This window comes from Microcebus murinus, chromosome 15, assembly GCF_040939455.1.
Source record: "Microcebus murinus isolate Inina chromosome 15, M.murinus_Inina_mat1.0, whole genome shotgun sequence".
In the NCBI taxonomy this organism is placed as follows: Eukaryota; Metazoa; Chordata; class Mammalia; order Primates; family Cheirogaleidae; genus Microcebus; species Microcebus murinus.
In genome coordinates this window covers 74955255-74970603 of record NC_134118.1, presented here as the reverse complement: position 1 = coordinate 74970603, position 15349 = coordinate 74955255, and the positions used below count along the sequence as shown (strand labels likewise).

Genomic DNA, 15349 nt, shown 5'->3' with positions numbered 1-15349 from the left:
GGCTATCCTAATCCTCCGCATTATTTTCCCCTGTTTTGATATTTTAAAGCAATTAGTGTTGAGACTCTACCTGTGGGATATTATGTTTTCAGAAGGAAAATTAACATAATGTAAGGGGGCCTTCCCAGACAGCAGCGGGCACCTCTAGGCAGCCACAGCTACAGGCTGTACCAACAGAAGAAATCAAAGGATGAAACCTCAATGTAGAGATTTGGTATCAATTCATTGTGTGACTCAAAGCCAACCATTGGCCTATAGGGCCCGTTTTCTCAGTATTTCTGTAAAGGCGTCTTTATGAGAAATAAGCAGGATCTAGAAACTCAAAAGAAATAAAGGTTAAGCCTTCAGAAAATCAGATTGAACTTTAATGAAAATTAAATATATTTCTCAGAGTTCTTCTAATAGCTTCAGGCTACTGATCTCCACTGTCAGAAACTCTGCAGGCTGCAGACAAGGGGCTAATTGTCTGCTAAAATTAACAGAGCTAACAGATGAAAGAGTGAGATCCACCTCCCTCAGCAAGTGCCAACCTAAACGCAGGAGTCAGGAGGTGGAGTGTGCCAGACGAACGTGACCAAACGCCTGAGAGAGAAACACAGACCCGGGAGAAGCCATACTCACGCCAAGGGCAGCCTGGTAGGGAGCGTCTGACGGGAAAGTAAACGAGGGGCCGGTGGTCACCGGGCTGCTCGGGGGTGGGGTCACAATTAACCCGGTGGTACTTATATGAACCTGCCAAGAAAAAAAAGTTATTAAAGGAAGACTGTATTTAATAGGACAGATGACACTGGCTGAACCTCGGGCAGGCGAGTCACATTAAAAATAAAACCCTAAAGTTTCTGTTAATTTGAGAGTTGAATCCCTTTCAGTTTATTTCACCCAAATTTACTGGTTACCTGATTTGTACCAGGCAATTTTACTAGACGCAGGGGAGTCATACGATACATACTGGCCCCTACGATGCTGCACAATAACACGCGTCTCCTTTTTTCCGGCGCCACGAGTCAAACTGACCTCTCGACGGTCAGCCCGGTGCTCACTGGCCTAACCATTTCCCCGAAGATCCTGTGGAGGCCGGTTGTGGCTACACACTCACCCGTCTGTCAGTATGGTAAATCTACGTGGAAGTCTCACGGTGCTTGGCTGTTGTCGGGATCATTTTTCAGGACTTCCACCTTTCAGTGGGGATGCGAGATTAAAACGCAGCTGCCTGGACATGCCTGCAGCAGCCAATTACTCACAAACCTTTACAGGAACAATGTCAAGCCAAATTAGTTGTTTTCAAAGGTGTCTTCTCCATGACACTGCCCAAGATTAATTTACTTGAAAGAAATCAAGTTATTCAGGCCATTTCATGGCCTGTGTTCAGCTGCTCGATCAATTTCGCTCAGGCTGCAAAGCGGGCCCGACCGCAGGGTGTGGTGTGTTTGTTACTGGGAGCTGCAGAGTGAGCAGGGCTCCTGCAGAAATGGCTCTTCCCCTTCGGGGAAGGGATGCACTGTGGTTGGCCAGTGCCTTGTATCCCCACGGAAATGATGACACACCAAAAAAATGCAGGTTTTTAATAATAAAATTCTAATCGGAAATACAGTCACCTCAACTCCCATAACTTAAGAAAAAGATGATCAGGACAAGAAAAGCTCAGAGACTGGTTCCCAGAGAGCCTGAAGGAAGCTTTCAGTGTCTCCCTGGGACAGGCCCCACCAAGGCCAGGTAATCAGCATCACAGCGCATAACTTACTTTCACAAATACCTCCGTGTTGGTGTGGAGTCCACAGCCTTTCCCAGCACGGCTGTGTCTGCGTATTGGCTGGACCTAAGACTTGGACCCTGGTAGATCCAGGGGCTGCCACTACCCAGAGTTTCTCCCCGACCCTCAGCTTCTGCCTCTCCTGTGAACCAAAGTCCATCTCCAATCTACTTTCTAATGGGAAGCGCAGGGGATTCTCATTCTGGCCTTTAGCTGCATTATCCAGCATCTCCATCTGTATACACACTCCAAGCACAGCCGTAAGTCGGCACCACACGGAAGAGGAAGCCTTTCTAACAAGACGCAGTGGAGCTTGCCTTGAAGTGGACATCACTCTCAAGGAAACTTTGGGGCAGAGAAAACGTGCCAGACATCCTGGGTCCGACCCTACAAATGCCTGAGCGAGATTTCATAATTGACCGACGTTTCTCCAAAAGCCCCAGACTGGGAGTCGGAACGATGTGTCTCTGGACCCCCGAGCAGCTGGGCCAGAGGCTCCCCGCGGTCGCCGCCATCGAGACACAGGAGGGAGGCACTGAGCCCGGGCGACACAGGAGGGAAGAACTGAGCCTGGACAACCGGCAAGTAGCACCTGGCATGGGCTGTTCCCACCACTGAAGCAAAGGCAGAGATGAAACCACCAAAGACAACTGAAAGCAGAAGCACAAGCAGCAGAAGGGAACTGACTGGAGCTAAGCACGTCAGGATAAACACCCTGGATGGGGACAACCTAAGTTTCAGTCGGGCTCACCCTTTTCTCATGGAACCACAAAAGTCAGTTCAGTCTCCTCTACCAGAAAGGCTGCGTGAAGAGGGCGCAGGGCTGGAGAGCAAACGGGAGAGCAGGTGGGCCTGCCTGCCTCCCCGAGGTGATGCAGAGACGCCGCAGAAGCACTCAGCGTTATGAATCACTCCCCCAGCTGGCGGAGGCCAAAAAATACTGTAGGTGTGGTCAGAGGAGCAGACAAGACGTCCCGGTTGCTTGAACGATCACGTGCATTTACGGATGTCAATCACAGGCACCCATGCGTGACTCTCTGATCTGGTGACCCACCTAGAGAACACAGGCTAGAACTCATCTTCCCATGTGTGTATTTGAGAGCTCAGCCACCATTCGATAATCACTGACCATCACAGCCAGCCCTGTGCTCCCTTCTTCTGTCCATTCCCCAACCTGCCGCCTGGAATTTGGATGTGACAGTGCGATCACTAATTGCCACATTTCTAGAAACGTGAGCTGGAGAACCTCCCCATACGGCAGAGAGGGGAGCTGGAAGGTGCGTACGTCCCTAAGAACTTTGTGGCACCATCATCCTATCAGCACCCGATTCCCTACAGCTGGATTTCACCGGGACGAGAAAAAAATGAATACTACCTTCTTTAGGCCTCTTACTTCTGATTCTCTAATAAATGCAACCAAACCTAATCCTAACTACATAGGAAGAGAAAAAAAAAATGGGGAAAAAATAATTGAGGGTAAAGGTCTGCACGAGTAATAAGGAAAGGAAGGCAGCAATGCGGCAGGTCACCGGGACAGTTCTGCGCTGGGCCCCCGTCAAATCTACAGGCGGGCCCTGCCCTGTCTTACACAGTCTCCTAGGAGCCATTCCCCAAACACATGGATCTCCACGGCCAGGAGCGTGTATGCGCGTCGCGTGTGCTGCACACGCCCAGTGCTTTACTGTGACTGTAGTTCCCCTCGGTGCACGGTGCCCAGCCAAGTGTGTTTCCTGTAAGCCTAGGCTGGGGAACCAGGCAGCACTTCAAACACCTCCCATCCTCTTCTAGAAATAACTTCCCCGAGGCAGAGCACTGCCACCGAACACAGAGTGAACTGGAACGTGGGAGGAGGGCGGGACGGCTGAAGGGGAAACCGCGCTAGTGGAACACAGAGAGAGCCTTGTTTCCTAAGCCACTAGAACCAAAACAAAAACAGCTCCCCTTCCACGGGCCTCCTTCCCTGCCCCAGCACGGCAGTGGCAGCCGTGCTCGCACCTGGCCGCCCGGCTCCCTGCGAAACACGGACGCCCTCGGTTCATCCTCCTTTCTCTTTTAATTTTCTCTGCTGCCAAAAAATTGCTGTTCGTTCTTTTAAAGCCATTCCCATTCTAAATTGTCACTATTCTTAGCAGAAGCGTGTCTTTCGTTTCAAGAAAACATCGCCGCACAGAATGTTGCTAGGCCGCTAGATGAAACGTGCACGGTTAAGACGACTGCCTTTTCTGTCAGTGAACGGCCGTGTGTATCAGTAGCTCCCTCCTCCAGCACTGTGTGCAAAATCTGCGGCTTCTAACCCTTCTGGATTAGCCTCACGTGGTACTTGTGACTCAGATCTACAATCCACATCTATTTCTCACACAAGTACGATCAGTTACGTGTAAAATAACACGGCTCCCCTTTCTACCCATTTTTCAAGTGACTCATTTATTCAGCGAGTACTTATTGAGTGCCTACTGTATGTCTGCCATTGGAATATTATCAGCGAACAAAGACTCTGGCCTTCCTCACACTCACGCTCCAGTCCTAGGGGGGAGGCTGTCCTATTTTCCTCAGTAAGATGGAAAGTTTTGTGGCCCCACCACCACAACAGCACCGTAAGACCACGATGCCATCCTGAAGGTGAATGCATGTAACTTGAAACATGCAGTCTGAATCTCGAGGAGCAGGGTCCAATAAAAAAGGCTGAGAAAAAAATGATTTTTAATAAAGTTGGCAAGGAGTATCAAAAACTATATAGTAAATTTTTATTCTGTGGTCCAAAACAGGCACTTTTTAAACCATAAACTTCCTGAGGACCAAGACAGTATCTCTCTTTTTTTCTCTTTGAAAGGGAAATAGCTTCATTTTTATAAAGAAAAAAACCCCACAGCTATACAGTGAAGTAGAATGTAAAATCTGAATGAATTTTAAAAATGAAACACGAAATTTGGAAGACATTTCTTCTTGCAGCGGGCTGCTCTGGACTAAGCTGACCTCTGAGTGAGGAAAACACAGCCGTCACCAAAGTGGATAATGACAGCAGTCCTGTGACTTGGGCAAGGCCACAATCAGGCTTGTTTTTAGTCCAGAATGAAAGCCTGACACAGAGAGGTCCTGTATCTCACACATCTTGGCTACACACTGCCCAGAAGGGTCTATTAGCAAGGCGCTCAATGAATGTGAGCCAGAGAATGACTGACTGTTCCACGCCACCCCTGTGCTGTTATCAACAAAACAATAATGTGTGGCTGTATTTTAGGACAGTCCAAAGTCCTGATGAACTTGTGAGCTTAAAAAAAAAAACGCAAGGCCAATTTCTAATTTAAATTAAATGTTTCTTCCCCTCCTTCCTCTGTAACTCTGACCGGGAAGCCTAACTATCAGCTTGTGTGTGTGTCAGCTGCCCACACACAAGCAGCTACAAACACCGTGAGTCTGGATCACAGCTCCTTGACGGAGCGATGGGCTTGGTGAAACTGGTAAGTACCGTTTCACCCGGTCTTGTAAACCCTGATCGTTCCTTTGAAAATGACCGCGTGGTTAGTCCCGGGCTGATACACACGAGTTAGCTTTCCCTGCTCCATTTTCCCACCTACAAAACCAAGAACACTTTGTGCTTCCCAGGAAAGCCACTATCTTCAGAAGTTCAAGACGAGCGATATTTTGCAGGCAGCGAGCGCAGGTGTTTGCGAGCTGACCCTTCCGTGGCCGAGCTCTGCTGTCCTGCGTGAGGACCTACCTGGGAAGGGGCGCTGCAGGACAGGCCGGACAGCTCGCTGATGCGCGCGGCCGCCGTGGGGTTGCTGGAGCTGATGAGGACAGGGGGGCTGATCTCCATGGAGTGGCGGTTCTGGGATGCCTGGGAGGACTTGTTGGCCATGGTGAGCGAAGTGAAGGAATGCCGCTTTTTGGTGTTCTTCTTGGTGTCGGAGTGCTTCGGGGCAGTGTTGCTCTGGGCTGCGGCCGCGGGACACTCCCCGGCGTCAACGCCCGGCGCGGGAGGCTTGTCCCACTCTATCAGCTGCTTGGCAGCCGAGTTAAACTGCAAAAGCAACGACAAACCGACACGGGAGAGTCAGACAATTCTCAGGGAATCACTGAGGTTTATGTTCGACATGACTTTATCCAAAATTTAAAGTTACCACTTTAAAGTTTGCCTGTGCCAATATCCGTTTATGCCATGTGAGATGTCTTTTCTCTCCACACTGGGGATTCACTGTATCTATCTCACAGGGGGGTATTAAACCAAGAATAAATAATTCCAATGCAAGACTGAAAAGATAAAAGAAAACATTTAATAAGGATGTTCAGAATGTCTAATTTCAGTAAATTCTGGCCAGTTTCCAATGAAGATTTTAGTCCACTGATGAAATTCAGAGAAGAGCAGTCAAAAGGGTGTGTTTGTCTGCCTGAAAATCCTGGTTCCCAACAACGGCTGGGTATTTGCTCAGAGTACAACTGAACGTCAACGGGGCCACTTTTGAGTTTGGCAAAAATGAGCAAGAAGACAAAGAATGAAACCGTGCCACATGCATTTCCATGTAAATTAACCACCTGCCCCTCTCTATGTATTTTGGAGAACCTCATAAAATAGTCGATAGACATTCTTAATCTGTTTTTGTCATACCATCGCATCAGTTATATTCCTATGTGCTCAAACTTTAAACCATAACAAGGTAAGACGTGAAATTCAAGTCCTGCTGGCATGAGAGCTCAGTTTCTTTGAAAACTCCCAGAGCAGAGCAGAGGACAAGGGGTCAAAATCTGTGCAGTATGCTGATAATATCAGCAAGAAAGGAAAGAACACAAGCCTTTTGTTTTCCCCAAGGTAAAATAAAACATTTCCGGCAAGCTTCAATGATAACAAGCTGCATAAAACTTACCTACATATTACAATAATGGGAAAACATTGAGCACATGGCTTAACTTCTCATAAAAATTGAGGTGAAAAATAATAAACTTTTCAAAGGTAATTTAGGTAATACTAAGGAGAAATAGAGACATTTTTTTCCCATTTCAGCATTATATGCTTAGCACTTCACAAATATCTTTATATAAAACAACATCATCCCTCGGTTTTTTTTTTTTCTATCTACCTAAATTGCTTGGACCATGTCTTCTCGCCCTCTTGATGAGACCCTCTACTCGGAGGGTAGAAATCCTGTCGGTCAAAGTTTTATGAAATGAACTTGCTCGGGCACAACCAGCTCCTCCAAAGCTATGTCAATTGCAGCTCAGCAGCCTGCGTGTGCCTCTAAGATGATTGCAAATTGACTGACAGTTGGCTCCTGTGGCTCCCTGGGGACTCGAATTCAGGTGGCTTGTATGATCTATAATTAGTAGGATCAATCTTTTTCAAAAATGAGCATATCTCTTCTTCAGACTACAAGAAGTTTTCCCATGGGATAAACTTTCAGAAATAACAGGCAGTAATGCCAGATAACACCCATCAATGCCTGAAGTACCAAAGGGCAGAGAAAGAGGATGATGAGGACTCCTTGCGGTCCGTGTTTGGGGATCAAGGAAAGAGCAAGAAGACAAAGAATGAAACCATTCAACAGGCACTTCCATGTCCATTAGCCACCTGCCTCTCTATATATATTTTGGGGGAACCTCATAAAAAGGTTGGTGGGAATTCTTAATATGTTTTTGTTATATCATTGTGTCAGTTATACCATTGTGTCAGTTAATGCCTTTAATAAAAGGCTGGCTCACAATGAGTAAGATGTGCAACGTTTGGGGGATAGACATGCCTGAAGCTCTGACTCGAGGGGGGAGGAGGGGAATGGGCAATATACGTAACCTTAATACTTGTACCCTAATAATACGCTAAAATAAAAAAAAAATAGAAAGGCTGGCTCTATTAGAGCACTGTAACGGCGTTTGGCCAAGAGATCCAGAATTTACAAATCCCATCTTGGTCTAGGAGAATCAAATGCCCCAAAGCAGAAAGGTAACGTGCTATGGTGGGAATGGCCCTAAGCTCTCTGCGGAGCTCTAATAAACTGCAGTGAGCCACCAACCCAACACCCTCAACACCCTCACGTCCCAAACCCAACACCCTCATGAAATGAGGGGACAGCACGGCCCGCAATGCCAGAGGAGAGGAGCCAAAGAACGCCTCCTCCACTGTAGGCTGATCTAGACCCCTGGGGACAAATCCTCACAAGCATGAACCTAATCAGCGCACTGGACTCTGACAATCAACGCCGCACACCTGTTCCCTGGAGTCAGCAGTAGGGACAGGAGTTGAGAAGACTTCCTCCTCGTGGAGGCCAAAAATATAAATAGAGGAAACTATCACATCTACTTGATACCGTGTTTAGATTAATTCTGGGGTCAAACAATAGGCTCCATCCGCTGTGCCGACCTTGAAAGACTCTGAACAATTACCACAGTCTCGTCATGGTCATACCTAGCCAAGTGTCAGCTCTAGTTAATATTGTGTTGGTATTTCAGGGTTCCTCATGCTGTGCTCTGGTAGAAACATCTGAGAATTAGAGTATTGTTCCCTATATTTTCTGCTGTTTTTCTTATCAGAAAAATACTGATGCTTCTTCCCTTGTGTCTTTTTCCATTATCACATATTTTCCATTAAAATAAATATACAAGGAGCACCTACCGGTATTATGTGCTATCAAGGCAAAGAAATGGTCTCTGCTCTTAAGTAGCTTATAAACAGACATAAAAATAACAGCATTTTCCATAATTTCTTACGTCTGGCTACTTTTGCTCAATAACATGCTTTTTGAGATTTAGCCACATTGCACCACGAGTCGGTGGTTCTTCGTAATTGCTGTGCAATAGTCTGCTGTGTGAATATACTATAATATCAGTCTACTGCTGATTGACCTGGGGTTTTCTTTCTCTCCTTCCTTCCAATAGGTTTGGTCATTGAGAAAGTGCTGCTGTGAATAAAATGCCTTCTGGTGGACAGAAGCACTCATCTGAATACTGGGCATATGTCCGGGAGTGGAAGTGCTGGACCACGGAGTTGGCAAGCTTAGAAAAATATGGTCACACGCAGAAGCGTTTGTGTGCAGGTAGACATGTCTTGGAGTGACAGAGCTGGCAAGCTGGCAGGCAGAGACCGCAGTTCTAGTTTTAGCTCAGCCATTAACTACCTTTGTTACCTTAAGGGGCAACTTTACCTCTATTGCTTCCTCATCTATACAATAGGTAGCTTGGAGCCCATGACTTTTATTTTTATTTTAGCTCTCCACACGTATAATGCATAATCTCATTTTAAATAGACACGGTTCATTTTTCTATCTCCAGTCCTCTAAATAGCCTAGTATATTTTTTCTGCATTTCATTTTTATGCACGGACAGCAATATTAGTAAAGATGTTATCATATTTTAAAATTTTACTTTAGATTTCTTCTGAAGTAGCATACATTAGTATTAAAAACTACTACTGCTCCTTGCTTCCTTTATAAGTTCCAGAGAAAATCATAAAGTTAAGACTATTTGGTACAGGCATTAAGTAAATCTGGAAGAAACTTAAAGAGGCTTTAAGTGTAACTTAACCTTTGGTTACACTAGAAAAGCAAAGATCTGACAGTTTTTAGTGGAATTTTGATAAAATTCACTTATGAATGCTTATTTGGGCTCAGTAGTGTGGGCTTTCTGTGACATTTATCTAACCATGACCTTTAATGTTAGCACTGCACACTCATCAACTGCAAAATAAATTTGTATCCTAAAATACCTTCTTCCAAGCATTTGGCAAGGAACTTTAATAAGACTTCAGTTGGATACAGGGTAAAATTCAGTATATTAGAGCTAAAAGCAGGGACTACAGGGATTTATTCTTAAAATTCTTATGTGCTTTTTTGAGGAAAAGCCTAAAATTTAGAAAGAATTTGTTTTTGAGAGTTATCAAAAGTATAAAAGAGAGGAAATACTGACAAAATAATTAAAGGCAGCTTAAGAAGTATTAAAAATAAATATTTTGTGTGTGGTTGCCCTCTTTGCTGAAGAGAATATGGTCTTTGTAAAACACAGAGCTTACACTTTTTTAAAGAGAAAAAAAATTTCCTAACAAGAACTAAGGTGAACATGAAGCTTTACAGATGAATTAGTCTCGAGCTTTTGAGCACTAAAGAAAACAAATCGTAGGCTTGAGAGGAAACTACTTTGATTCACAACCCTCTAGAGTATCTCTGAACTAATACGTTTTTACAAAACGCAAATACTTTAAAAATGTATTTTAAAAGTAATATATGTTGATTATTTTTAAAAAGGAAATAAATAAATAGTAAAGAGCATCATGAAGTACAAAGTAAAAGGTTCCAACCAGTTCTCAGTTACGTCTCTTCCAAACCCATTTCTCCAGATGTAACCTGTAATCCCAGATGAACATTGAGAACATATCCTTCCATATATTTCCTATGTAGACACTGTTATACATGTATTTACTTTATTAATTTTTTTTTTTTTTTTTTTTTTTTTTTTTTTTTTTTTGAGACAGAGTCTCACTTTGTTGTCCAGGCTACAGTGAGTGCCGTGGCGTCAGCCTAGCTCACAGCAACCTCAAACTCCTGGGCTCGAGTGATCCTTCTGCCTCAGCCTCCCGAGTAGCTGGGACTACAGGCATGTGCCACTATGCCCGGCTAATTTTTTATATATATATCAGTTGGCCAATTAATTTCTTTCTGTTTTTTTATAGTAGAGACGGGGTCTTGCTCTTGCTCAGGCTGGTTTTGAACTCCTGACCTTGAGCAATCCGCCCGCCTCGGCCTCCCAAGAGCTAGGATTACAGGCGTGAGCCACAGCGCCCGGCCTACTTTATTAATTTTTAACACAAATGAAACCAAGCAATGCATACTCTCCCTTAACAATATTTCATAAACATCTTTCCCTGTCAATAGGGACAGGCTGACAGCACGGTATTCCATTGTACAGAGATGTCACTTATTATAGACATCCTGGCATGCTTGTGCAAGCATATCCATAGGGTAAACTCCTACAAGTGAATTGTAAAATCAAAATGTAAGCTTAACAATGTTTTTTTTTTAAAGAATATTGCCAAATTGTACTCCAAAAAGGTATTGATTTTCATCATCCTCAACAGTGTATAAAAGTCCCAATCTTTCCAAGCTGTTAACTGTATTAAGCATTATCAATCATTTTTAAGTATCTATTAGCGGAAGAAACTATATTATGTTTTAATTTGTATTTCTCTTTATATTAATAAGATTAAGCATCTATTTTCTTTTTTCTAGGATTTACTTATTTTCACCCTGTATCCATATTTCTATTGGGTTATTGGTATTTTCTTATAGATTAATATAAATACTCCTTTTATATTATATAAAGTGCTCTCTATATAATATGTATATATGTATGTCTGTCAAGTCAAAAATATTGTCCCAATTTGATTTTTAATTTAATGTATGTTTGCTATAAATATTTATTTTATGCATCAATACATCAATCTTTTCCATTATAGCATCTTAATTTAACATCATACTTTAAAAATCCTCTTATTCCATAATTACTTTGAAAAAGAAACCTATTCTTTCCCTACTATTTTGATGGTATGTTCTTCCCGCCCTTTCTTTTTCCATCTCAGTCTGTGAACCATATGACCATCTGGTTTTGTGTAAAGAGTAAGGTAGAGCAGTACTTAGCACTTTGTTTTTCTTCATGACTCAGCAGTTGTCCTACCACCATTTAAATAACAGTCCATCTTCTCCTCACTGGATTGAAATGCCTCCTTTATAAAGCTGTGTTTTAAATGTAGCACTTCAACATTCTACTACAACCCTAGGTCCAAGGTTCCTTCCCCATATAAGTTGGACACTTTAAAGAAAACCAGCTATGTTATAGAAATGCATGCTCCTTTACATCGTCTTAGCAAAAATGAGAATATTTTGCCTCACGTTACAGTCCTTTGCAAAATGCTTTTTACCTAATGGCAACGAGGAATTGGCATTCCCACTAGTCTTCTATTCTTCCCTGCAATTTAGGTAACAAGGTTTTTGTTTTTGGATGACCTGAATAGAAAAGCAAGCTCAGTCTTCATTTATAATACACGACTTACCCACAGAAGAGGAATAACTGGAGAGATTGAAGGAATTACTCAAGAGTCTCTTAAAATTGATATGAAAGCCTTCTTCAGGCAGCAGCTCCATTTAGGTCTCTGCAAATATTCATTAAGTGAATGAAAATGTCTGTCTCTTAGAAATATCATGGGAAAGAAGTGCTGCCTCTGTGCCACTGAAATATAACATGAGCCACACGCGTCATCTTAAAGTTTCTAGTAGCCACATTTAAGAAGATAAAAAGGAATAGGTAAAATTCATTTTAATAATACATTTTATTTAGCCCAATATATCCAACATGTTATCACATCAACATGTACTCAGCATAAAAAATTATTGAGATAGGTACATTCTGTTTTCGTACTAAGTGTTTCAAACCCAATGTGTGTTGTGTACTTAGCAACCTAACTCAGTCTGGACGAGCCACGTTCACACGGCTCAGTAACTACGTGTGTCCTGCATCTCACAGCTCCAGACCCTCCGCAGCTCAGGAGGCTGGGAAGGAGGCTGGACCACAAGGGGGCTGTCTGCCCGAGGCTCGTGAAACACAAAACATTTGCAGACCAGAGAAAAGGAAACTGAAGCTTCTCCCCGGACCCCCAGGGTCCAGCTTTCTGAAGCCTCCCAGGCCCTGCAGTTCACTGGGAGCGACAACAAGGTCAGGACAGCGAGGAACACCGACCCCCTAATCCAAACCTCGCTGCTGCCCACCAGGGGAAAAGGACTTTCAAAGCAACCGTCTCACCGCGCTGGGTTAGGAAGGTGAACATCACTTACTGAGCTCCTCCTTGTTTATCTTCACCTCTGTCGGCCCTAGCTGTTAAAAAATAAATAAATAAGCTAGAACTTTCCTTTTCAGGTTTCTGATTTTGAAATGGAAGGTACAAAGGGAGGGTACATGTCACTGAGAGCCTGAAAGGAGTTTCAGCTTAGGAAGCTGAACAAAGAACCATCAGAGAAAACCACAGGGAAAGCTCTGGGTGAGAGTCGGGCCTCTCCCCTCGCCGGCTGAGTAGCCAGCTTGGCTGAACCTCATAAATCCCACAACTTCAGTTTCCCTAGCTGTATAAAATGGGGTGCAGTATCAATCCTGCACACCTCAGGGAGAACTACGCATGGGCTAAAGTGCTTTGTGCGCTCTCAAGTACCACAGGAACTCGAGTCATTCTCACTGCTTAGAGGAGTCCCACCCAGCTCGTCAGTACTTGCTTTGTTGCCTGGGGCAAGTCATTTGGTCTTGTGCTGGCCTGTTCCTCATATGCAACATGAAGTTGGACTTAATGATCTGCAAAGTTTTATGCATCAGTAAAGCACAAATACCTTTTCTCAACCTCATACAAAAAAATCCCATTCAAAATGCTCAATAGGCAGAGACCTCCGTGTCAGGTATAGACTTGGTGACTAGACTCCAACCTAAGGGAACCTCTTACTAAGCCAAATGTTTTCTGAGCCACGCACAGTACCGGATGGGGGAAAAGAGGGAAACAGAGACACGTGCTCTCTGGCTAAGGAAAGAGGACCTAGGACGTAGCACGATGTGTTTCTAAGACTAAGCGTAGGAGATGCAAATTCACACAGGTGCAGAGCTTGGGCAGGGGACGTCAACAATCGAAGAAGGCCAGATACGACCAACAGTGAGTGATGGGCATACTCTGGAGACCAGGGAGTGTCTGCCCTCTGTCAAGGGAAAAGTGCTTGGCAGTGTCAGCTGATTTTTTTTTTCTCTTTAAGGAAAGGTAGAAATTAGGCTGACGTAAAATGTCCTGATTTTATATCTTAACAACTAATTAAAACAAAATCACTCTGCAAGCTAAGCATAAAAGTCATCTGGAGTCACACTGGTTGGCAGTCTTTGATTTAGGGAGGAAAAAACAGAGAAGAAAATAGCAGGGCAAGAGGAAAAGCAAAAGGCCCTCAGAGTCTACAAAGAGACCTTGCAAAGCTTCCCAGGCCAACCACCCAGCCAATGCCCCAGAAATAAAATTTAAAAAAAAAAGGCAAAGAGATTCAGGGAGAGTAAGAACAGTGGTAGATGTTATTAGGAAGACAAAATGACAAAAAACTAAGAAAAGGCAGTTAGTGGCACACCGGAGGGCAGTTTCAGGGACGGGAAGGGCCAGAGGTTAACTGCAGACAGTAGGGAAGCAGAGGCAGTGGGTCGGGAGGAGGATTCTCCTAAGAGTCTTGTCAGGGAGAGGAAGAAGAGCGGTAGAACCGTAACTTGAGGGCAGTGCAGTCAAGGGATATATTTACGAGGGAAGCAAAAGGCGGGTCATTTTCCTATATTGAGGGGGATGGGGGAAAGGGGATCACTGACACTTAAAACAGAAAAGATACAAATGATGGGACCGAGTTCCCGGAGGGTGGAAGGCCTGGGAGGAGAAGATACTAACAGCAACTGTGAAGGAGGAGAAACCCTTCATCGAAGTGAACCATGAATGTGCAGAAAGATGTAAAAGAGAAAAGTTCAACCCTGAAAGCTAAGGATAAAGAGGCACTAAACCTGTTACTTCTGGAGCAACAGATGTGCAATCTATTAAATAATTATGGTGCTGGGGAGAGAGATCCGTGGATATTTTTAAATCGGCCTCTGTTCACTTCACCATGCTCACTGAACCTGACAATACGTGAGATTTTTTATGCATGTTTCTATCTCGTATTTGTGCACTAAATGCACATCATAAATCAGAAATGTCCATTAACCAAAAGTATACATTCCAATGACACATTTTATTTTCCAGAACCTGATTATCAGATGTAAGAACACTATGGAAAAAATATACATGTATCTCAAGGGGTTAAATAAGAATATGGAATTGTCATTAAATTCTAAGTAAAAATTTGTCAACGTGAAATGACACACTGACAGAAATTCCACAGCAATGTGCAATCAGTTAAAAATCAGTGAATAAGCGTGCCCCTGCCCTGGATACCCACCCACAGAGTGTCTGAGTGTGCGCGGGGGCTGTAACACGGCGATTGCCAAGAAGGAACCTGGCACACAAAGAATACTGCACTAGGGATGTTGACCTTCATGACTTTGCACTGTTGTTTAAGATCTTCCATCTTCTCAGCATGTAGAGAAGTTTTGCTCCACATGCATATATGAAGCCTAAGAGAAGCAATGCCATTCATCTTTATCATAGAAAGCGATACTTAAGCCAGGTGCGGTGGCTCATGCCTGTAATCCTAGCACTCTGGGAGGCCGAGGTGGGAGGATTGTTGGAGCTCAGGAGTTCAAAACCAGCCTGAGCAAGAGCAAGACACATGCCCCTCTCACCTGGCTACCATCTCTACTTAAAAAATAGAAAGAAATTAGCTGGACAACTAAAAATATATACAAAAAATTAGTTGGACATGGTGGCACATGCCTGTAGTCCCAGCTACTTGTGAGGCTGAGGCAGGAGGATCACTTGAGCCCAGGAGTTTGAGGTTGCTGTGAACTAGGCTGATGCCATGGCACTCTAGCCCGGGCAACAGAGTGAGACTCTGTCTCGAAAAAAAAAAGTGCAACACTTAGGGAAAATTATCCTAAAATGCATTCCATTTTCATTATAGAGAAGCTTGTTCC

At 43.9% G+C, this 15349-nt stretch overlaps 1 protein-coding gene across 1 annotated transcript in view; it reads right to left on the bottom strand.

Moving 5' to 3' along the window:
• SH3RF1 (SH3 domain containing ring finger 1) overlaps positions 1 to 15349 on the bottom strand; it is a 157297-nt gene that overhangs the window by 31652 nt on the left and 110296 nt on the right. Inside the window, exons 5-6 of the mRNA XM_012770629.2 lie at positions 5469 to 5771; positions 622 to 732 (exon numbers count right to left, since the gene is read on the bottom strand). Of these exons, the coding sequence (XP_012626083.1) occupies positions 622 to 732; positions 5469 to 5771 (414 nt within the window). The remainder of the gene's footprint in view (positions 1 to 621; positions 733 to 5468; positions 5772 to 15349) is intronic.